This window comes from Centruroides sculpturatus, unplaced genomic scaffold (assembly GCF_000671375.1).
Source record: "Centruroides sculpturatus isolate CEXI.00-Female unplaced genomic scaffold, Cexi_2.0 scaffold170, whole genome shotgun sequence".
NCBI classification, from domain to species: domain Eukaryota; kingdom Metazoa; phylum Arthropoda; class Arachnida; order Scorpiones; family Buthidae; genus Centruroides; species Centruroides sculpturatus.
The window spans coordinates 192,997-217,986 of NW_019384413.1; the positions used below are offsets into that span (position 1 = coordinate 192,997).

General features: G+C 30.0%; 2 protein-coding genes across 2 annotated transcripts in view; one reads left to right on the forward strand and one right to left on the reverse strand.

Moving 5' to 3' along the window:
- Window positions 1-5,637: 5,637 nt before the first annotated feature.
- On the forward strand, window positions 5,638-6,892 carry LOC111619069 (leukocyte elastase inhibitor-like). The gene has a single exon (XM_023360717.1). The coding sequence runs from the start codon at window positions 5,638-5,640 to the stop codon at window positions 6,847-6,849; it is 1,212 nt and encodes a 403-aa protein (XP_023216485.1). The 3' UTR covers window positions 6,850-6,892.
- Window positions 6,893-7,327: 435 nt separating this feature from the next.
- Window positions 7,328-24,990, reverse strand: part of LOC111619071 — a 54,630-nt gene continuing 36,967 nt past the window's right edge. Inside the window, exons 10-20 of the mRNA XM_023360718.1 lie at window positions 23,472-23,603; window positions 22,439-22,575; window positions 22,205-22,326; window positions 21,946-22,133; window positions 20,567-20,651; window positions 20,266-20,496; window positions 16,852-16,912; window positions 16,409-16,537; window positions 16,288-16,331; window positions 8,076-8,178; window positions 7,328-8,011 (exon numbers count right to left, since the gene is read on the reverse strand). Of these exons, the coding sequence (XP_023216486.1) occupies window positions 7,328-8,011; window positions 8,076-8,178; window positions 16,288-16,331; window positions 16,409-16,537; window positions 16,852-16,912; window positions 20,266-20,496; window positions 20,567-20,651; window positions 21,946-22,133; window positions 22,205-22,326; window positions 22,439-22,575; window positions 23,472-23,603 (1,916 nt within the window). The remainder of the gene's footprint in view (window positions 8,012-8,075; window positions 8,179-16,287; window positions 16,332-16,408; window positions 16,538-16,851; window positions 16,913-20,265; window positions 20,497-20,566; window positions 20,652-21,945; window positions 22,134-22,204; window positions 22,327-22,438; window positions 22,576-23,471; window positions 23,604-24,990) is intronic.

The following is a 24,990-nucleotide window of genomic DNA, read 5'->3' on the forward strand; positions in this document are numbered from 1 at the left end:
ATATGTATAGTTTCTAACTTAGTAATGTAATTTAAGAGCATTGTTTAATTGTAGTAATAAAAATATAAGATTTGAATTTATTCCTATTCTTTCTTCATTGTCCATTTCAGATTCTGAGAAATTGGCTTGCAAAAGTTTTTTTTTTTTTGTTTTTTTTATTTCCTAGTTCATTGTACATTTTATTTATTTGTTTTTAGAGTTTCTTTCACCCACCTTTTCCCACTCCCTTTTAATACATGAAGTTCAAATAGTTATAGAAGTAGTTATAAATATAATAGTCGAAACTTACACCTTTAACAGGGCACGCCCTAAAACATCCGGGAGAAATTCGTACAGGTCAGCTGCAGAAGAGGCGGGATGAACCTCGCCCATTTTATTTTTCTTTTTTTTTTTTATAAATTGTGCCATTTTGTATAATGGATTAACTCGGAAGCAACGAGACTAGTTCCTATAAATGTTATATAATATGGATGAATGAAAGAGGAGAAAAACCGTTATACCGATTAAATTTCGGACACGATGATCGGCTTCATTCATATATAATTTATACTTCCGTTTACGTACCCCTTCGGGCAGTTGTATAAAACGATTTTGTCTTTTTTTTTTTTTTTTCTGTATGGCAATACTCATTTGATGCTATTTAAAATGCGACTATAAAAATCACTTTATTTTTCTGTCACGTTTCACTCGCACCTAACTCAGATAAAGTAAAAGTAGATGAAAGAAACGATATGCGAATTTATTGTTTTAAAGCTTAGAGAATATATTTAATTTTTATTTTTTCCTGTGTGCTATTCTGTTTTAGTTGCATTGGTAATAAAACTAGATGTGCAGGTGTTACCCCTCAGAGTTAAGATACTGATTAGTGTTCCTGCAGGTGTTCTTTAAGTTTTCTGATCATACAAGATCAGCATAACCAATGAGATTCGCATAATGTTTTAATTTTTGTTCTTAATTTTAAAAGAAAATAAATCAGACATCTAAATATTAATTATACTTATTACGATGGTTAATGTGATGAATTTTTATGTTGTGAATTTACATGAGGATTCATATTATTTTTATAAGTATATAATTATTCATTTGAAATCATTTCAAAAGCATATAATTATTTATTTAAAAGTAGATGATGTATTGTATCTAAGGGGGAAAAAAATGTTCTCCTTTAGGAGATTTGACTAATCATTTTCAAGTTAACTTTTGATTTTACAAATTTCAATACTTTCATGCAAAAATAGGAAGCTAGATTTCATATATTCCATTTTTTTTTCTTTTTCCTCTCTCTGAATAATCATAAATTATTAGGGATACATAAGCTTAACTATGATACACATTTATGGATTTTATATGGCATAAAATATCAAGTGAAATGAAAAAAAATGAAAAAGATTATCTATAATTGTTATATTTAAATAAAATAGACAGAATCCATTAAATGTTCGGTTTGATCAGAATATGGCTTTCCAATTAGTACATTAGAATTTTGAATCGCATTTATAATGAATCTTTAAATACTGAAAGTGCAAAAGTAGGTATAAAGTTGTGAATTTGAGAAATACAAATGTTTGGTATTCATTACTTTTATTATTTGAATTGTAATTTAATGTAATGTAATGTAATTTATGCATAAAAATAAATGATTTTTCTTCTATGTCTTTCTTACATGTTTTTTTTTTCTCTAACAACAACTGTATACTTACTTTTGCATCCCTGTGTATTTTCATAAATGCTATTCATTTCTTCCTTAAATTTATAAAATTCACTTCTGAAAAGAAATAATTCTTAAAATTTTAAACCAATTTATAATTTTTCGAATGTTTTTTTTTTAATAGACAATAAAACTTTACAATAATAGATGGATTATTTCCATCAATTTTTGTGAATATTCTAATATTTTTTAAAAGATTTTATTCTGGACAGAACTACGTTACAAAGTATATTCATACCTGCTCAATTATAGCATGTTTGATCAATTATTTTCTATTATATGAGTATGATTCGGAATAGCACTTGATACTTTCAAATTTAATTTGAATTTCATAAAATCTTTAGAAGTTAGTTCAAGAAAATATGTTCTTGAAAGGTGGATTTAAAGCTTTCAACAACATATTTTCTACTTCGTTATGGATAAATGGAAATATGCCTGTCTTATGAAGGATTTATTCTGAATATGATAAACATAAGTAATTGAAATATGTGATCTTACACCCACGATCACGGAACGCTTTGTCTGTCTTTTTGTATCATTGCAATACTGTATTCTATGGTCTACTTGTGAAAAAAAAATCATCCCTAAAAATTATATAATTAAATAAAAATTTATTTATGTAATTATTTGTCTCCAAGGTTCCCCCCTGGAAAATTTTCTGCGAATTTTCTGCCATTCAAATAAAGCAAACTAATTTATAATTTATATTGCTAAAATACCATAAAGTTCATAGGCAGATGAAGCTTGCTCCTATATGAAGAAAACGATTGTTAAAGTAAAGAGCAAAATAATTACAATAGTTGCGATAGACATATTAAGTTAAAACGATTTTATCTAACATGACCGGCTCTGACCTAAGCAGACTGGTCTATAGCCGGTTTACAACAATCAGGAACAAAAGATTTGTGAAATCAGATCAAGTTGACATCGACCCTGTGAAGGTCGAATTTTCAAATTTAATTTTGTAAAGGGGAAAAATTACTTAATGTTATTAAGAGAGCTGAATACTATTTCAACACTATGCCAAAATTAATTAATGAAAGTCACGCTTTCCGTTTCTTGTACGGTTGTACGCATGGATGCCTTATCAGTGGCCTTTCGAAACCGTTACAAATAATTCTGCATATATTTCACATATATTACATATATTAATTTAAAAAAAAAATGTGTTAATAAAATATTAAAACGCTAATGCTTTAAATTATGTTTCAGAAAATAAACAATGAAAATTTATAATTCACTTTCGGATAAAATTACTTTAACTAACAGAAATTAACTTAGAACTTTTAACCATACTTTTAAACAGCTACTACAATAAAAAAAGTATGATTCATTAAAAATTAAACTGTATTTTACCTTATTAAGTGGTTTTAATAACCACTTAATAAGGTTAAATTCTTTAAAAAAAGAGAGAAAACTTTTAATATAATAACTTATATCGAATGTTTTTTCGTGTTAAATGTAAGTTCAATTCAATTGTAATTGTAATCCCTTTTCATTTTTCCCCCTTTTCTTTTTGTTATGATCTGATCAGACTCGTTTCAAGATGAAGAAACTTTCCTTTTTAAAAAGGGAAATTCCTTTAGACCTATAGTGAGGTATAGCAAAATTAACCTTCTAAATTATCTATCGTAAAAAAAATTGCTTTAGTGCTTAAGTAGTCATTTAACATCTTTCTTTCTTTTACTCTTTCCAAAGGAAAAAGGCCCTCTTAGCGCCCTATGGGCAATAAGAGGTGTTTTTTATCATATACTAGATGATGAGGGACGGGGCCCGACATATTCGAACCGAACCAACCACGAAAAATTTCTGGGAATTTCGACCGCGGGATTCTATCCTGGGGCCTTCCAGAGAGGTAGAAACTTATATATATATATATNATCAATCAATGTGATAGCTATATAATTCCTATAGAATTATAAAATATATATTAGGTTTAAAACTTATAACATTATAATTAGTGATGTGCCGGATATCCGTGAGAAAAAAAAAAGATCCGTATCCGTTACTTTTTAGCGGATCTTTAACGGATCTTTTATCTTAATGAATTTCATTACTTATATGAAATTTTAAAGATAGGTAGCAATAAAATACTAATAACTTCAATTCAAATTACTTTTTATTTCTTAAAATCACATATTTTGCACATTCATATTACAAAAATTTTATCTTGAAAAATTCATTTACTATCGTAAAATATTTCCATATTACACTACTAAACTTTTTTGTCGACATTGTTTTTATTTTAACTCAACACTCTCCAAAAATACAAACGCAATCTACGCTATTCCGTGTCACACTAAACTATAAACAAAAACACGCGCAGTGCAAGTCAAAACACGTCGCGTTACTAACGCAAAGCGTAAACTATCATGTCCAAGGTCACACGCACTGGCGCCGACTGAGAACGAAAGTTGAGATCCGTATCCGTGGATCTAGACACTAATGATCCGTATCTGTATCCGTATCCGCGGATATACATTTTTAACGATCCGGCACATCACTAATTATAATTAGATTTTTATCTTTTGGTACAGCTAAAAATGAATTAGAAGTTACAAATTAAACACGCAAATTAAAAATATTTAATTCCTTGATTAAATTTTGTTAAAAATGCAAAGAATATAGGAATATAATGAATGATTTTTTTAACAGAAAAATTTGATAAATATATGAAAGTACTGTAAATTCTAATTCATCTTCAGCACAAATACATGGAAACTTGTCTTAAGAATTTATCATCATCATTGTACAATATTTGTTGAGAATTCTGTCATGTTCCAACAGAAGCAAGTGCAAGAGTATCTGAATCAAGAAAAAATTTAGGCACCCCAACAGTAGTACCTTATAGCTTCATGGGACCAAGGCAAATTTGAATTAGGGGGTCCCCTGTACAGTATTAACATCAGACATTATTCTTTGGGGGAATTTTTCAGAGAAATACCTTCTTTTTTTTCATATAAAAGATGCCTTCTGTTTGTGGCAGCTCCAGACAACTGCCCTTTTCGCCCATAGGATAACGTGTCACTGCACCCCTATATATTGTGTGTATCCTTTTAGTATCTAAAATGATTTTAAGAAATGTATAATTTATTTCTTTTTCTTCTAACTTTGAATTATTTTTATGTAAATTTACATATTACATATTATAAAATTCAATGTCAAAATTGACATTTGAATGTAACAGGTCTGATAGACTTTCCTGATTGGTCGCAAACGTGATAATTCCCCCCCCCCATATGTCAGACAGACGGCTTGGCGACATAATATCCACGTGTCTTAACTCTTTAACTTCTTATCTTTAACTTTACTAATTTTATACACAATTTGTTCAACATAAAATGCGTAAATATCCTCATCTATCTTTCTTATCGTCCTTTTCATCATAATTATCATATTGAATTTGATAAGTGTTGAATGCAACTCGTAATCCTGTTCGCCAGTCAAACTTGGTCATTGACCTAGGCGTAATATTAACCACCAATAGCATTTGTTCTGTGTTTTATCATCCAATAGAAACATGGAGCGGTGTCTAAGGAATATTTTGCTCCTCTATGAATCCTATATATTTTTGTAAAGCGTTTCTCAAACTTTGTCTGACACGATTCAATAGGAAAAGTATCTCATCTTGTAGGTATGTTCACTTAAATATTATCAATTTTTGTTATTTTATTTGTTTTAATCATATAAAATTTTACCATAAAATTCAGAAAGATATTTTATATTTGTTTTGTATAATACTCATATTATTATCTTTAAAAGGTGATATTAAAAAATTAATTTATCCTAATTACAGCTAACATTTTGTAGTAATTTCTAACTTACTATAGACGTTCTGTTATGAATTCTATTAATTTGTATTCATTATTTACATCGGTTTTTTTTTGTATTATTATCACATTTACATTATCTCTTACTAGGTGAAGAAGATGCGCGTTACAACTTTATCCACTATCTTGGTGACACTGATTTTATATCATGAAGTTTTCGCAGAAACCCAATCGCCGTATAAGCATTTAGTCGAAGCGAATTTAGATTTCTGTTTACAAGTTTACAAAGAACTAGTTAAAAAGAATGGTTATCAAAACAATGTTGTATTTTCTCCATTCAGTATTTATTCTGTATTATTAATGACAGAGTTGGGATCTGGAAGTTATACTACACAAGAAATCTGTCAAATTCTTCACATCTGCCATGTAAATATCACTCAAATACACCAAGCTTTTGGTCAAATAATTAATGAATTGCTATCGGATCGGTCCGTGCGGGAATCTTTAGCTGTTGCCAATAAACTGTATATTCAAAAAGGACTGGAAATATCAAAATTTTACCAGATGGCCTTGAAATATTATTACAACACTACCGTTAAAGAAGTGGATTTCCAGAACGACGCCCACGGTGCCAGAGAAATAATCAATAATTGGGTTCACGAACAAACTTCTGGGCAGATTTTACATTTTTTACCCAAACTATTACCTCAGACCACTCAAATAATGACAGTTAATGCATTATATTTCAATTCCGAGTGGCTTTGGAAATTTGATCCCGCTATGACGGAACCCAAAGCGCGTTTCTACGTTACTCCCCATTTTCATGCAAGTGTGCCCATGATGGTTGCAAAATTACATCTGGCTCACGGACATAGTCCAGGAATGGAAGCTAGCATCTTGGAATTACCATTTAAATCGAATCGAATCAGTTTATTTTTGGTTCTGCCCGATCAATTAGAGGGTCTGCTTAATCTTCAGAAAAAATTAAATTCTACTACTATGAAACAGCTTATATCTACCATGAAAAAGAAAGACGTTAACGTAAGAGTACCCAAATTTACTGTCGAGTCTCAACCTTCTATCGCTAATGTATTAAGAAATTTAGGAGTAAATAGTTTATTTTCGCCCTCTTCGGCCGATTTAAGAGGTATAACACCGCACCATCAATTGCATATGACTGATATGATGCATCGGGTTGTTATACAATTAGAAGAAAGAGGAAGCATAGCAACTGCAGCTACGGCTATGATAGTAGAAAGAATAGGATCGTTCAACGGACAATTTTTTGAAGCCGATCATCCATTCCTATTCTTTATCATGGATAAACAATCTGGTTTAGTATTATTTATGGGCAGAATAGCCGGACCTTGATATAAGTTTTAATTAGGACGTGTTTTAAAAATGAAAAAAATAATTCATATAATCTGGAAATTTTTCTGTAATAAAAGAAACATGTTTAAAATATAAAACTGTGTAGTTGGCTCAAAAATCAGAAAATAATCTCCTCTAAACGGTCTATGTTAGGTAAGATATTTAGAAACTATGTAGTCAACTTATATCACGCTGTGACGCGACGACTGCGCGACGCGAAACTGTCACACAAATCATTAAAACTACTTGATTTTCATGACCAGCAGACTTCCCCCTTGAAATAATATTACGTAACATATATATATAATCGACAGAAACAACATTTTTGGAATATTTTAACAGTAAAATATTGAATAAGAAAGCTATTAATCACTCATATTAGAATAGTTCTTTTTTTTTAGATAAAGTAAANTTATTATCAATCAAACATCAAAAATTTTATTAAATATATATAAACTATTAGTAAATAAGTAAAATTCTATTTACCTTCACTTTTATCATTATGTACAAATGGATGTGCTATTCCTATTGTTCTTTGATTGAAACTGCTTTTTATATTTGAGTTCTTTTCAAGAGTTTTAAAATTATTGAAATCATTTGAATACAGTGGATTTAAGTTTTTCTTCATAGAATATGCACTAGCCAAAATATCTGAGTTCTTTATCATCTTTCCAACATCAGAATCTTTGCAAAATTTTTTATTTAGAATTATCAATTGATTAATGTTATTAATACTACAAGTAGAAAGATATGAATCATTTTTCTTTTCTTGTTCAACTTCTTGATTAAATTTATGTTTTTTAAGTGGTGGTTCTATTTCATTTTTTCGTATTACTTTGCTATGCTTTCCAAAATATGAAATGTCATATCTACTAAATTCAGGCTTTTTTGAATTGTTTATTTCTTCATGTGATTCATCATCTAATGAATAACGCTTAAATTCTAAAGTGTAATCCTCGGGACTTTTATCAAAATTGAATAAAGAGTTCATTTCTAAATTTGTATCAAAGCTTGATTTGCTCAGTATATCAATAGCTGTATCTGAAGAGTGATTTAAGGAAGGTGATAACATCTCATTATTCTCATTTTTAGATTCCAAAGATGTGGATAAAAGACCAGATTCATTCAAAACAGCCGGCTGACTAGCTAAATGATAAAATAACTAAAAATAAAACAATAAAATCAATTAAAATTAAACAAATTTTAAATATTCATTTCAATTTTACCTTTAATACTTTGTCAGGAATTTTATTAAACTGGGATTTAAGTTCAGTCCAAGTCAATGTTAACAATTCATTCAATGACAAGCATGATAACATTTCTTGAGCACTAACAATAAACAAACATTCAATTTTCTGATATAATTTCATATTCCAAAAAAAAAAAAATATATATATATATATATTGTAAATATATTTATGTGTATATTAGGGTGGAGCTTATTTTCACAATTCTGTAAATGTGAACCTTCTACCCTCTATTTCTGTTCTATTTCTATATATAGAAAACATTTGTGCCAAAAACCTACTCCATTGGTAAATATTTACTGGTAGTTCAATGTCACTGAAGTTTTATAGGTTCCAAATGGTAAGGATGAGCATATGGCAATCACAAGCTTCAACCACAATGTATCCATTTTAGTACAACGGTTTGTAAAACTGGAGTTGGTCATCTCAATAAATAAACAATTAAATTAACCACTCAGCAGTGAGCGATGAATATATTTGTCAAGGGCGAATGTGTGGCAGTGGTGAGGGATGTATATATACATCAAATTCTTTTGGGGGTAGCGCCAAAAACTACTGCAAAAAAAAATTCACATAAAAAATGAATTATGTAACAATAAAAAAAAGACTTTTCTTTACTAGATATAACTGTTTACAAAATCTTTTTCTGAAACAGTAATGAGAAAAAACACGTGTAAAAATACTCTAAAAATTTCGCATGTTTATTCTCCACTACTAAGGGGTAGCACCATATCTGACTATTCCACTGTTGAAAGGTTAATCACACAAGACATTCCCACAGAATTAATTTCTGTCATAATTCATGATCTTTATTTTGCTGACATCATTAAGTCTTGCTGCAAATGTTTTTCCCTGTTTCTGGTTGAGGCTGACTCAATGACTCATACTTACATCAACACCTATTGGCTATTTGGCTTGTATGGACAAGTTCAGGCACATTGCTGAAAAACTGCTGATATCATCAGATGCATAGACTATATAATCCAGAAACTGCTCAAGCAAATCACATAATATGTTTTTGTTCATTTCGGCAAAGTTATTAAATAATAAATATGGTGGCAGCAGCAATTAGATCTATAACTGAAGTGTACCTCCTTGGTTTGATGGTAACTGAATTAACTGGCAACAAGTTACCATCCTTACTTCAAGCTCTTGGTTTGTTTTTACATCACCATCTTCAACTGAAACGAACTATCAGATAGTCATCAGCTGTTACAGTTGAAAAGCTGGCAATATTTTATAAAATAGCAAGGATCCCAATGATAGAGTCAAGAAACTTCATAACTAAACTAGAACAAACATTTGAAGAATGGCGTTTGCTAAAGAAAAATAAGGGGCGACAATCTGTAACACAGCAAACAAATGAGGCTAAATTTGTTAGTAAACTAGATGAACTTTTTGACATTTCTCATCTTAGAGCAGTCGAAATGATAAAAATTCCAGAGGATCATGAGTTCTTGTTAGCTCAGCGTGAGAAAGGACGTAAAGGGTCAATAGTAGGTGTGGATGCAAAATTAGCTGCGAAGGAGAAATGATCAGCACAAAGACAGGAACAGATACTTAACAGAAAATGTAGAATGGAAGACTTGAAGAGAAATGGTGAAGAAATAGCAGCCCTAATATCCTCAAGCAGCAGCACAAATACTGAAGAAGAAGATGCAAGCTGGAAAGGAGACAGAGTAAGAGAGCAGTTGGAGGCAGATTATCCAGGCAGCAAGAAAGAGAGACACTCTGCCTCTACCAAAATAAACTGATAAAGTTATATTGAACGTAATACTGAAAATTTCAAATTTTGTGAATTGTGATGTTTAAAAATTTTTTCGTTTGTAATCCATCAAATTTTTCAATATTGTAGAGTCTACATGACTAATTTGTCTGTAATTATCCAAAAGTGAAACAAGTCTGGTTTACCAAAACAGATCTTGTATGTTTTCATTTGTCATAAATCACTCTTTTTATAAACTTTGTGGTCATTAAGCTACCTCTAAATATTAATATATCAAGTTCAAATTTCTTCTGTAGTAATTTGAGACCATTTGGAATAGTTCTGGAGGGTAGGACCACAAAAAAGTAAGCAATTTATTTTTTAAGTAAGCTATTTTAAGCACCACCCTAGTGTGTATATAGTATATATATTTCATTTAGATTCTCGTAAGAAAATAATCAAATTAATCTTAAAAAATATATTGAAAAAAATTTCATTTATAGTTAAAAATTAAGTTTAAAGAAAACAATATAATTAATTTTAAAATACTATATTATTAACTCTAAAGTGTTTAAAATCATAGTTTAATTAACATTGAAGTACAGAGACATTAAATACTGTATTATTAATGTATCTGTCTGTGTATATATTTATTTTATTGCTGTAAATATAAAAATGTTTAATATATACAGAAAAAACATAATACAGTACAAGTTTATGAGTCTGGTATCTATGGACCAGAGTGATGCTGAATTATCAAAATATTGGATTACTGTATGTTTTGTTGCAAAAATTAGCTTGTGTGTGATCTGAAAATATTGCAGGCATTGCTGTATATTTTGTACCAGTGCATGTTGTCTGCCTCCGATTTGTTTATGCATGCTCTTTAATCAGTCTTAACATGATACAATATACTGTATGACAACACTGTGTTAAGACTGATTGAAAGATCTACAAAAACAACAAGTAATTATTTATTGTGAAATCATCACAATGCTGGGCTGCAATTTTTAATAATATTTTTAAAATTTATTTAATTTAAAATATATGCTTGCCACCTCAAATTAGTAGTGTTTTGCCTCTGCACATCATACTTTCCTGCTAGAAGAAGAATTGTGTCGCTCTACTAACTCCTTTCAGGGGAAAATGTTTTAATTGAAATCACATGACTTCTGGTGCAAACTAGAAGTTTGTATATAGTTAAAATCAGTACCTCCTGTCCCTAAGCTTTCTGTATCTATCATCTATCTAACTCCATTCTCGAGATTAAGGAAAGTCAGATGAACAAACAGACGGATGACAGCGGCAATTTATAAATACAATTTTTTCAAATTGTAGCCCAATACTATTACCCAATAATAAACCCATTATTGTATAAAATCAACATTCATAATGATTTATGTGCATATAATATTTATTTTTCAGACATGTACTGTATTTTACACATACAATTCACAAAAGCTATACGTTTGGAATATTAACATGTTGATCTGGAATACTGATCAGATATTCTGGATTATCAGGTGCCAGATTAACAAACTTCTGAAGTATTAAACTTTGCCAAGTGATTCCATTGTATTTTAATTTTTGTCTATTAAGATTTGTAAAGTACTCTTCTTCAGATACATTTCTGTTGGATTTATTTTGTATTCTACAAAATCTACACACTTGAATATGTTGGACTTTGATGAGGTCATAGAGAATGTCATTGAGAATGCACTTTATAACAAGATTGTGAAACAATCATGTGATTTTTGAGATAGGATGACTTGTCCTATTCAGCACCAATCAGAGAACAAAACCAAGGATTGCCTCTAAGTATTCACTTAGTTCAGAGCTTATATTTTATTATGTCCAGGAGCCCATTTTCAGAGTCTACTTCTTTCACTCAGCTCTTATAATAATTAAAAAACAGTAGTGCAAAGGTGCTAAAGATGTCAGCTTGTTTTTCTTAATGATCTGGAATACAGGTAGAATTTACAGAAGTTTACAGAAGGTTTCATGGGTGTTTTGACTCTGATACATTGAGACTGAACCCTTACCACCAGACTAATTAAGAAATTGCTATCTATTTCATATAATCTTTTTATATATATGTATATATAAAAAAAATATATACCTTCTCGAGAGAGAGAGATGAGAAACACTTTCTCCCTTTCTACTTTGCAAGTTTAATTGAGAATAACAGAGGAAATTATAACTATCATTGTCACACTGCTCATTTTCTGATGAAATTCAAAAAGACTTACACAATCTTCATATGTAATATGCCTTTCCTTTCAGAAACTAAATACAGTAGAGCGTCGTTTATCCGAATGTCGGTTATCCGAAACGTTGGTTAACCGAAAGCACTCCAGTTGGCAAATTTAAAATTTCACTAGTGCTGTGGCACTGCAATTTTTGGCTATATCTTGGGCTACTCCAATATTTTTTTGTTGGTGTGTGTGTGTGTGTTTTAGCTGGCAGCACTGGCACTTTTGTGTGGTGTTTTTCTGAGACTGTGTGTCTTGCTGAATCGAACGTTTTTGATACTAGATAAACTTCTAAAGTATATTTTTTTGTTTTTATATTTTTTAATATATTTATTTTGTTTGTAAAAAATAAAGAAATAATTTTTAACGATACAATAGCACCGATTATTATTTTAAAAAGTTTACGTTAGGCTTAACATCGATGAAAATTCAACATAAAGCCACATGCAACGGAGAAAAATTTCAACATGGGATAGGTTAACATATTTTTTTGCATATAATCCATTATCCAAAAAATAAGTTATCCGAACTACCTCAGTCCCCAATTGATTCGGATAAACGACGCTCTACTGTAGTAATAAAGAATTAGCTTTATATCTAAGTGCTAAAAACAATCTAGACAAAACAAAATATGCAATACTTTCAGCATTAGGAATGCTGAAAGTATTGCATATTTTGTTTCCCCTTATTCCTCTAAGCACATATACTGTATACAAGATACATAATTTATGCCTGTAACTTTTAATTATCATTAGAGAATAAAATAAAAATTTTGTCAATTTGCACTTACAACTGGCAATCAGCCCATAGAATTTACATGGAGAAATTTGACCTTAAATATCTCAGCCCCTAGATCGAATTTTAAAATTCTAACTTGTCATGACATCAGCCTTGCCCAGTTGTACATATTTGAAAAAATATCATGTTTAATGGTTGAGGTTGAACTTCAATCACAGACAAAACACTTTCTTATGAAGAGCTCCAGTGAATAGGATAGAGGATTCTTCCTGGCAACCTAGGATATTTGCCATCTTGATATGGAAGTATTCTGCTATAATGTTATGGTTAAGAGTAAGACCAGTTAATTTCAAAACAATAAAGAAGAAATGTTCTGAGTCATGTGACTTTGGCTCCTTGATGTATTGTTTTTTGTTAAGTAACAGTTCCCAGTATACTAGTTCTCTTTTTCCTATACTTTCTATCAATTATCCATTTCAACTTTGTTTTTAGTTTTAAGTCAAGATATAGGGTAAAGTAGTTAATAATTTTCTAATTGATTATTCTGGGGCCCCTCTCTTCGTATATTGTACTTTGGGAATTTCTGTAGCTCACATGTATGGCCCAACTTTGTGATACAAGACCTTGTTTTAACAGCAACATCAAACAGTATTGAATGTGGATGTTTGATTGGGTAGATTACCTCCTTTCTTGTAAGTGATATATAATTCTGGTTCTTTTTTGTTAGTAAATTTTTCTGTTATTACGAACACTTGATCTTATGGTGTAATTCTTTTGAATTATGTTTTGGTTGATAATGCACCTAAATCTCAGACAAATAAATTAGAATTTTAGATATCCAGGTAAAAATTTACAATGTCCAAACTAGTAAAGGGCAGAATGGTATCTGAAATTCTGGATTTTCCATGCACTGTTTAATTAATATAAATACTTTAAAAAGTATAGAAAGATTCAACAGTTCCGTTATTGTGCATTATAAATTTCATAAATGTTCAATATATAAAACAGATGTTAAAGTTATGGTTAAATAATATATAATCCATGATTCTTTTATAAGTAAATTCAGTACTTTGAAACAGGAAATTGATGATCTACAGCATGCTTTGTTATTCAAACAGTAATTCCCTCAAAAAACGATGTCAAAAGATAAGAATTTTTTTCCCACTTCTACATAGACATGTGCAGAATTTTAAGAAATTCATAGAAAAAAAACTGTTATTATCTAAATACCAAATTAATAATTATAACAAACAGATGTCCAGATGGCCAGTGGTTAATTTGGCAGCATACCACTCTGGGGACTCTGGATCAAATCTGGATTGGTCAAAAAACCCATGAATTTTTTGGGGTAGTCCATCCTGGATATGTTCAGTCATATCCTTCCATTGTGGACCTGGCCAAACCCATAATGGACTTGCTAAGGAGGTCCTCTTAGTGCCCAAAGGACAGAGTTACCAAAAGAAAGAAAAAAAAACATAAAAAACCTAAAATACAACCACTCAAAAACTGGGTAAACTTGATACAAAGCTACAAAAATCCAAATAACCAGTAAAAAAATTGGGAAGTGCTAACATTTTCACCTGTGTTGAACAGGCATCCTCAGGCTAACTAATCCTGCAGCTGTTGAAACAATGGGGTATTGCTGTATATGTGTGAAAAAGGGGACAATGTAAGGAGAGAGGGAGGGAGAAAGGAAAGTAAGTTTACAGTTTGAAGAATGACTTCTATGCTGTGGGGAAGTCTACATCGTAAAAGTTAATAGCAGTATTTTTGCAGGTGGCCTTATAAATTTTAACTTGCTCTAGATGTCTAGATGTTTGAGAAATGGTTGTCAGGAAGATCTATGTATGAAGTGTGCACAGTCAAAATCCACACTGATGGCAGAGGTCAGATGCAAAGATAGCTAGCACAATGCTGGCTGATCCTTTCAGGATGGAATTCTGATGTTCTTTAGGTGGGTGTTTAAAGGGCACATTGTAACATCTCTGTATTCTAAGTTGCGGTTCAATCTGCAATCAGTAATGGGGCTAATGTAGATGCCTGGTTGGAGGTGCATGTCAGGATGGTCTTTAGCATTGTAGGAGGTTGAAAACTGAGGGACTTCTACAAAAGACTAAATGAAAATTATTGTTCCTGTAATTGCAAAAATAACATTATTAACTTTTGCAATGTAGACTCTTTCCTCACAGCATGGAAGCATTTCTTCAAACTGTAAACTTACTTTCCTCTCCCCCTCTCTCCTTCTTACATCACCCCCTTTTTTCACACATGTACAGCAATTTCAACAGCTGCAATATTAGTTAAAACTTCCCTAATCTTTTGCTAGTTATTTGGTTTTTTTGTAGCTTTGCATTAAAAAAAACCTAATTAAACTACCAATCACAATTGATCTTCTCTCCCTTAATTATATATATCTCTCCAGTTTTTAGTAAGCTCATATCTATATAAAAAATCTATGCTAAGCAAAATTAAACAAGAAGTACAGTTATATTCCTTGTTTAAGAGCCACTTCCAAATAATTAGTAACTTCTCAGAGTCTCTGCCATCAATTACTTAATTTTTCAAACTCCTTTCATACATATCTATGCTTTCTCAGCAATTTCCAAAATTTCTCTTTTTTCTTATCTCTTTCAACTTTCCATTGTATTTTCTTTCTTAACATTTTCCTAATTCAGAATAGTAGTAATTTTTCCTATACTAGACTATATAAAGAGACTAGGAGATATAGCAGAATAGTTCTGCTATATCTCCTAGTCTCTTTCTGATTTCTGTATGGACTTTATCCCTCCCTTTATCATCCCTTAATGGTATCACATAAACTCCTGCTTTGTCAAAGTCTTTTCTCTTTCCTTTGTCATTTTTGACCAAATCAAAAAACTACAATTCTTTTGAAGACAATTTTTCTTTTCCACTTTTCTCTAACTTTTTATAAAGGTTTTTCTTTCAACTGCCTGCATAATGCAAACACATCATTTCATCCTTTTCTTCCTTGTACCAGTATGTCTTATCACTTTCTTCTTTCTTTTAATCCTCTTCATTAGTCAATCAAACAGCCTTTTTGTAATCCTATAGTTGTGGACATGTGTTTAGTGTAGTTATTAATTTGGTGATTTGATCTTTAGATAACAAATTTTTTCCACAAACTTGAAATGCATGTATTTAGAAGCGGGGAAATTTTTTCAGTAGGGGACAGAGTAGTTAGCTGGTCAACTGTCAACTATTTTGTTTTAGTTTAATCATTTGACCTAATGATGTAAGTGACCAGCTACTAATGATTTTGGTTAAGTGGTGAGAAATTCTGATAATGTGCTTGATTAGTTGAAAATGCTAAGAATAAGATAGTTGATTTAAATATGTGCATGAAGCAAACAAAATTTGGACTTTATTAATAAAATTGGAGTTTTTTCATTATATCAAAACTAAAAAAAAAATTAAACTACAGTTAAGAATTAACATTTATTAAATTAATAATTATTAATGTTTATTTTCAACTTACCAATACGAATTCATGCATGGTAATGATAATAAAAATTCTTCCTCCTATTTTAGAAAATTTAAATCATGAATTAACATATTAGAAATAATAAAAATACAAATTTGTAATAAATTACACAAACTTTAGTCATAACTGGAGAAAACCAAGAAGGATTTAATATATTGTCTTCAGAAGTTGTTTTTGTAAGCGTTTGTTCGCATATTTGGAAAATTAATTTGGCCACTTCATTAATGTCGTGAGCCTGAAGTATCTAAAATAGAAATGTTTATTTATTTATTTTTTTAATTTTTACTATAAATTAAACAAAGCATGATAAAGGATAAAAAGTTTAAAAAACATTGACAAAATTCAACTTTTAAGATTGGATTTTGGTTAGATAACTTAAATTAAATATGTGTTACATGGAACTTAAACTTCCATATTAAATTAAATATTCTAACAGTATTAACTGTATTAAATTTATTAAAAATTGAAATATTTATTAATTAAGTTTTAATAATATTTAATAATAAAATAATATTGAAATGTAAGAAATTTTGATTTAAATAATTTTTAAAAACTTGCCTCTAATTTAAATCCATTTGTGTTTCTCAGTGATAAAATCTTGCAAATGTGACGCATGGTTCTAATTGAAAAAAATTCTTTAGAATTATGTCTTCAAATATATAAAATATCACAAGGAATTAAACTAAGTATTTTGAAATACTTATTCGTCTCCATACACCGGAATGTACTAAAAATAACTCTTACTATTAACCTTGTAACCGGAGTGTTGTGTAATACGTCAGTGAACGTTTTTGACGCTCCTTCTGGGCTCTTCCTTAGGCTCAAAAGAAAGTATTCGATTTTTCAAAGTCCAGCTCAGTATTTATAGAAAAAGCCTGAGGAAGAGCCCAGAAGGGATGTCGAAAACGTTTGCTGAAGTATTACACAACACTCCGGTTACAAGGTTAATAGTAAGAGTTATATTTTGAAATAACTTTTAACTTTGGAATTTTTTAAAAGCAATACACCCAATTGTTTTTACAAGTAGATACAATCCTGAAAATCCATCTCAGAAAAGATACTGCCGATATGGAAAAATAAAAAATTGATTACAGACCTTAAAACCCAGTAAAAATAATATGATAAAGCAGGCAATAAAATAGGATGTGTTTAAACAAAGTATTTCAATTTTAGTTAATAAATCAGAAGAAGGACAAATGTAACTTACTTATCAGCAAAATTTAATAATTTTATATTATTTACATAAAATTTACTTTTTTATTTGACTTTTTCAATTAAATATCAAAATACCTCTAACTTCTAACATCAAATAGCATACAAAAACTATTCTGTATTGGAAGAAATCAGAAGAAACACAATCACACAAATAAATTGTCAAACTTCAGGATAGATTTTTTCTGACTGTTTCATAATTATGGGATCAGAAGTGTGGCTGGGGTGAGAGGGCAGTCCTCCCCAGGAGGCACTTTTTCGGGGATGGCAATTTCAGTGTATTGCAATAAAAAGAAAAGTTCTTTGTTGTCAGGATAGTAGATACATGATGCCAGACAATTTTATTTTTCCATGCATACACTGCATATTGTCAGAAATTTCTGACAACAGTAAGGACTGTGTTCTCTTGAATATGACCTTATTTACAAATATAAACATCTTAAATCTAGTAGTTATATATTGTGAGAATCCAGACTTCAACATAAACAATTTAACATCATAACATCAACTTTGTCAACTATCTGTCAACTTTCACATCTGGGAATGTATCTCCTTTTAAGTTCTCAGTGTTGATAAAGATGCTTTCATGCAACCTTCTGACCTGCTGTCCTGATTTCATCATTTTAATATAATACCAAATGGGCAGTCAAGAATTCGTTGCCATTCCCTCTAGGATTAAAGTCATCAAAATTTTCCTGTGTCAGTGCCAATCATACTCTATTGGATTTTCATGTTACCCTCAACTGTGCCTAGAAGAACTTTCCCAGATCGATCCAGACCTGTCCTGAACAATCCAAATCCATATAACCTCAAGACCCTAGACCTCCAAGTCCTCACAAAATCCAAATCAAGAAGTATCACCATCAACGCAGGTATTTCCCGACTCACAAACAATTGTAAACTCTCTCTTGCGTGACTGCTAGATAGACAGGAAGTCAATATAACACAATATATATTGTATATTGTATCATGTATTCCTTTCATTGAAATTAAATGGCTATTTAGTTGTTAACTTTAGTATCTGAGTACTTCACTTCCATTGGGCTGTCTCTCAGTCTCCATCCGGAACCCAATCACTTACTCCCGTGGCCACTCGCATGACCTACTTTTTAACCCAAACTAAACGTGCCGTCATGGCTCCTGTGTCAACCAAAACATGATAGTGTCAGTCTTGACAAGGCATCAAAGACATGTCAACCCTCTAGTCACAATATTAAAGCCAAACAATCACCAGATTATATCGGGCTATATTACTACTACTATTATATATTAAATGCTATGTAATTTGGCACCAGGGCCAGGCTTTATATGCCATTTCTTGCTAAATTTAATAATTATAATTTAATACTATAATAATATTTTAATAATTAATTAAGAAGGTTCTCAAAGAAGATGACCGTAAATTCAACGGCTACTCAGGGCAGCACAAATCCTAGCTATGACACTGTGTGAGATAAAGTCAAAATGAAAAACTAATTGTTGCTATACACATCCAAATAAATCATAAAACAACAGTCAAATCATAAAATTTACTTGAGTGCATATAACAGCATTAAATGTGATTTCTAAGAATTTTTTTCAAAAGAAATCAATTTTCTAGAACAGGAAGTATGAATCTTTTAAAATTAAAATCAAATGGTGACTTTTAAAAAGACAAATTTATTGAAACATGTTAGATCAATCAACACCCATTTATATATATATATGTTTATATGTAGAAAGGAAGATTATGTAAAATTGTTAGTCTATTGAATGAAATGATATTTCATTCCTCCTAAAGAAAAAAATAAATTTTTAATCTGGGAACTACAATCTTCATGATCCTTGATATGCAGAATACGTTTTAATGTATACATATACAGTATATGTATTAAGGCTGAGACTTCACTAGCATAAATCCCTCGCTATAAATACTTTTAATCACGTGACCATGATATTTTACGCCAGAGCAAAAAAAGTATAAAGCAAATCGAGCAGTGTTCAACTTTCGACACGAATACATTGGTAAAATGGTTTCATCAACCAATCAGAAGTCAGTAGAATCTATGTCATTGTGACATCATGTGAAAATTGTCAGGAAATGAGCTTTCAAGGGCTACTCTGGGCAGCACAAATGAAAGTTCTTTCATGGCTACTTAGAAAAGACCTAGAATAGATCTGAAAAGATTTATCAAAAACATCTGAAAGTATCTATGTATACATGACAAGACTCATCCCAATTATAAGAATGAATGCCTAAAACAAGCGATGACCGAAGGAAAAATCCTTCAATTTAGATGAGTATATAATAAAAAAGCTAAATGTATAAGTGTAGTATAGTAGCTTAATAATATGATGATAAAAGTTAATATATGAAAGTAAAGATATTATTTTTACTACATTTGTAATTATAGTACAAAAAAAAAATTGCAGAATATAATCATTGTCTTTATCAATATACATTTATATAATCAATATACAGTTGTATATTGATACATCATATATACAACTGTAACTTCGATAATGGAGCAGGACTTCTACCGCAATCCAAGTGCAAATGCAAATAGGCCACATGATTAAAGGTATTTACAGCCAGGGTTTTTACACTCATTTTTACACTAGTGAAGTCTCTGCCTAAGTTTCAAGTTATTTTTCCTAAACTGTAATTATTATTAATTTAGTAAACACAATAAAAAATGTTGGTATCATTGATCAATCAATAACAGTGGCTAAATAATTCATCTTAACTATGTTAAAAACAATTTAATTCATTTAACTTACTTTGGATCAGCTTCACTTGCTGCTATTATTAACCAACATGTTTCATATTTTAAACTTAAACATTTAATTTTTATACTGAGTTGTTCAAGATAAACCTTTGTCATTAATTTATAATTTTCAATAAAAATGCCTGTTTTTTCATCTACTATAATATCAACAAAATATAGAGTTTCTTCACTTGACAAATTATTGAACTTCTGATAATCTCTTTCAATAAGAGTCATATTATAACTAGAAATAAAAATGTTCAATTAGTTTTAAAATCTGATTAATAATAAAAAATAAATGAAATAATTAAAACCTGATTTCCAATATTCTCAGAAGAGCCAAGTCTTTAGTTATTTTAGTAGATCCAATCACTGTAAAAGACTGGTCATCTTCACTTCCTAAAAAGTATTATTATTGACAGACATGGGCATAAAGAGAAAATTTTCCAGAGGGGGGACAAAGCTCTGAGATAAATAATTATATCAATAAATTTTTATTTAATTATTTAATATTTTTTGGGTTGTTTTTTACAAGTAGATTATGAAATGCAGCAGTGGTGTGCAAAATATTTTCATTTCCGACCCCCCATTTGTGTAAAATTTTGTCGTGACCCCTTGATAGACAGTAGACATATTTTTAATCGTCAACATAGTTAAGGTGAAATTCTTTCTGGGATTTCTATAATTTAAATATACAGTAGACACCCCTATAACATGGTAGATACATTCCATGTTTTATGAAATTCATGTTATACGAGTCCTTAAATACATGAGCCAATCACAGCCCGGCACATATGCAGTTTATGGACTACGGATGTTTGAAAGGTTTCTTCCATATAATTAACCGATTCTAGACTAGTTGGACTCGACATTTCCAAAACATATATAATTTTTTGGGAATAATCCATATAAACTATGCTATAAATAAAAAATTGTAGGATTACTTACCAAGTGTGCACTGTTCGACGACGCTATTGCTTAAGCTTGTTTTCATCGCGGAGTGGTGCATTGAACGACAGGCGTGTTTCCTGATAAATTATTTTTCTGCGAAAAATTTGCTGAACTTTGGAGACATCATTAATATAAATATAATTTTTATGGCCGTTAAATAATAAATGGTTTTTAGTAGGTCCGCTGCTTGTTTAAACTCAACAGTTTGTGCAATATCCACTATTGGTCTGGATTCGACTGATCCTGTAATGACATGAGTTGGCAATGACGTTTTACCATATTATACGAGTCTCTTTTAGCATGTTTATATGAATACGGTCGCAATTTTTTTGCCGTTATATACAAATCCATATTATATGAACCCGTATTATAGGGGATCTACTGTAATTAAATAAAATAAATATAATTTCATTTCACTATTTTACTGGTACCTGATACTTATTAAAGAAAAACCTTATATTTTTTATTGTCAAATAAATTTCTTTGAATTTGGCAATCTGGAAAAATTTTCTCGTGACCCTGAGGGGTCACGACCCATGGTTTGCACACCACTAGAATACAGTACTGCATTAGTGTCCCATGGTCAAAGATGTGAGATTACATATCACTTTTATGATTATGATTTGTGGAATTTTTTCCTCGATTCCAGGGAAGGGCAAGTTTCTCATCTGCCCCTGCTGCAGACACCCACGTTGACAGATATTTAAAATAAATTGATGTATTTAACTAATATTATATTTACCAATTTTATTCAGTGTCATTTCATCAGGACTTAATTCAACATCAAATCTTATATAAACAAGTTCATAATTTTTATAGTATGTTTCTCTAAAAGATTTACATGAATCATATTCAATGATCATAGTAAAATGGCATAAAGGTGTCTTGTCAGTTATCATGTTAGAAATGATTATTGTAGCATATTCAGATCTATAAAATAAAAATTATTTAAATTGAAATATTAGCTAAAATCATAATCAGTTTTAAAACAGATAATTTACCTTGTTTTTAATACTATATTTTCGTTTAAAAATATTTTAATATCAGTTTGAATCACTTTTTTCAGCACTTCTTTAATTATTGGACAAATTATATGAGAATAATTTTTTACAATTATTAGAAGCTATTTCAAATAATAATTAAAAATTATAAACTCAAAATGTACTAATTATATTTTGTAAATTTGCTGTAAAACTATTAAAATTAATAAACATTTAAATGTTTTTTTTTTTTACCTGAAACTGCCTATTCTTTAAATGTAGTTCTCTTATCAAATATTTATATAGTGCTAACATTTTTGGATGTAAGCAATTTGATGTTTCCATATTAAATTTAATTTTAGATAAATCTTTGAATACATTATTAAGATTTTCTGAAAAATCAAATTAAATTTATAAAAACAAAATCATTGCTTATTAGCAGGGATGTTCCTGGATTGTTGGCCATCCAGTTGCAAAAATAATATTGCTACTCTTATTAATTTATTATTGGTCCACCAGTGGCCAAACGGTTCCATTCCCTGAACACTGGGAGGTTGTGGGTTTGCGCCTGGCGAGGTGCAAACCCACAGGTTGGCCATGTGGAGTTTTCTGGGTTTTCTCCACATCTGTAACACCTGCCAATAAGCCTTAAAAATACCTCCTGGAAAGCATCCTCCTAGGGAGATTGCCCAAGTATTGCATTGCTGTAACTTAACATACATACATACATACATTAATTTATTAATTAAGAATTTGATATTCAGTGTTTACTTTTATATCTATATTCCGTTTATCTAAAAGGTAATAAAATTCTTATTAAACAAAATTTTACATATAATAAACAGTTTGCAGCCCCCACTGGGTTTGGCCATCCAGGTGCGGAGACACCTTTCGCACTTCCGCCAGGAACAGCTCTGCTATTAGTACAGTTCATTCAAGCTACTGGTTATATCAATAATCAGAAAATATTATTATTATTTATAATTTTTAAGAATTAAAATAACTTTTTAAAAATTTATATTTAATACATTAGATTAAACAGTCAAGATGAAGGTAAGAACTTATTTCTTAAACTATCCGTTAATTTGCCGATTCATTTTACTGAAGTCTTTTACAGTAATATAATTTATATAAATATAACTAAATTATTAAAATATCCATTTTTAATTCTAAAATTAATATTCTAAATTTTTTAATATTATTTTTAAGTTAAAATTTATCATTAATTATTTAAAAATTTAATTTATAATTATTAAATAATAATATACATTAAAATAAATTTATTTACTTTTTAAAGGCTCACATAAAATACATTTCTCAATATAATCCAATGCAACAGATATGTGATAATGTATTAAATATTCTTTACATTTGATTAAACTATGTAAGGAAAGTAATGTATAATAAATTTCTTCTGAATCTGATAACAAAAATAAGAAATAATTAAAATGTAACACAATTCATAATAATTTCAAACTATAACCAGTGGCGTAGCGTGGGTGTCAGCCGCCCGGGGCGGAGGAAAATTTCGCCGCCCCCTTATTTAGGTATCTCAATTTAAAAGACTAAAATTCAGTTTCGTCACAGAATAAGTAATGAAGAATTCCGTGCTCATTTCAATTGGTCCGAATTGTAGGTGCAACAAAAATATGAAATGAAATGGTTCAAATTTTTACAAGATATTGTTATTATTTATTGTGAAATTTTGCCGCCCCCTAAAAGTGCCGCCAGGGCGGGCCGCCCCTGCCACCCCCACTACGCCATGCCACTGACTATAACGATAATGTGACTTAATCATAATACAAGATTATAATACCGAAATTTCTATATTACATTATTTAATTAAGAGGCATTAATTAGTTTATAATATTTTTTAACTGTGAATGTTTTAAAAATGTTAACTCCATTGATGTATTCTGATATATTCAAATTCTTAAAAATGTAAAATTCCACAAAGATATATCAAAAAGTGGAAAATGTAAATGAAATGTTTAAAATCTTATCATTATCATTAAAGACTGAATATAAACCTTTAAACACAATATTTTCATATTTCACATTTAGCAGTGATTGACACATATCTAATAGGAACATTCTTTTAAGCAAAGATTCTTGCAAAAAGAATTCTACCATTTTAAATTTACTGTAATTATGTTAATTATTATCTGAGAAGTATGTGAATGTAGAAACTAAATCATTATAGCAGACTTTATATAATATAAATGCAGAAAAACCTACGTGTGTTCCAATTAAGACTGTCAAACAATAAATCCGAGTTTGTCTTATAACTAAGTCTGTTTTAATCAGGGGAGACAGTTCAGATCTTAAGTTTTATATTTAAACAAGACGATGTTTGAATGCAGATGGGAGATGAAAATTGGATTAAAATGATAGCATTCTTTTTGTAAGATCCTGTATTTTGAGATGAGAGTGAATATAAAGTTATTAACAAAACTGACAAAATGCTCACCAAATCATTCAAATTTTTCATGAAATTTATGGTGATAATTTCTCAAAAAAAAACAACTACTTATGAATGGATCAGATTTAAAGAAAGATGAAAGGAGCTAATTAATAGCATGAGGAGTGGTGCTCTTAAATGCCAATTAACAATAAAACTGCTACTGTTATTCAGAAGTTTATGGAGATTGCCAAATTACAATTCAAACAACAGTCACAGAAATTAATATTTTGTGGAAGCTGATGGGAAAAAAGGAGGATGTTAATCCCTCTTCTTGTCAAGATGAATGAGAGGTGTGTGTGTGATTGTCAACATGGCCCCTTTTACAAAAATAGCCATTTATTTG

Excerpts from the sequence above, each read along its gene's own strand:
- LOC111619069 (XM_023360717.1), top strand. The coding sequence starts at position 5,638 with ATGCGCGTTACAACTTTATCCACTATCTTGGTGACACTGATTTTATAT.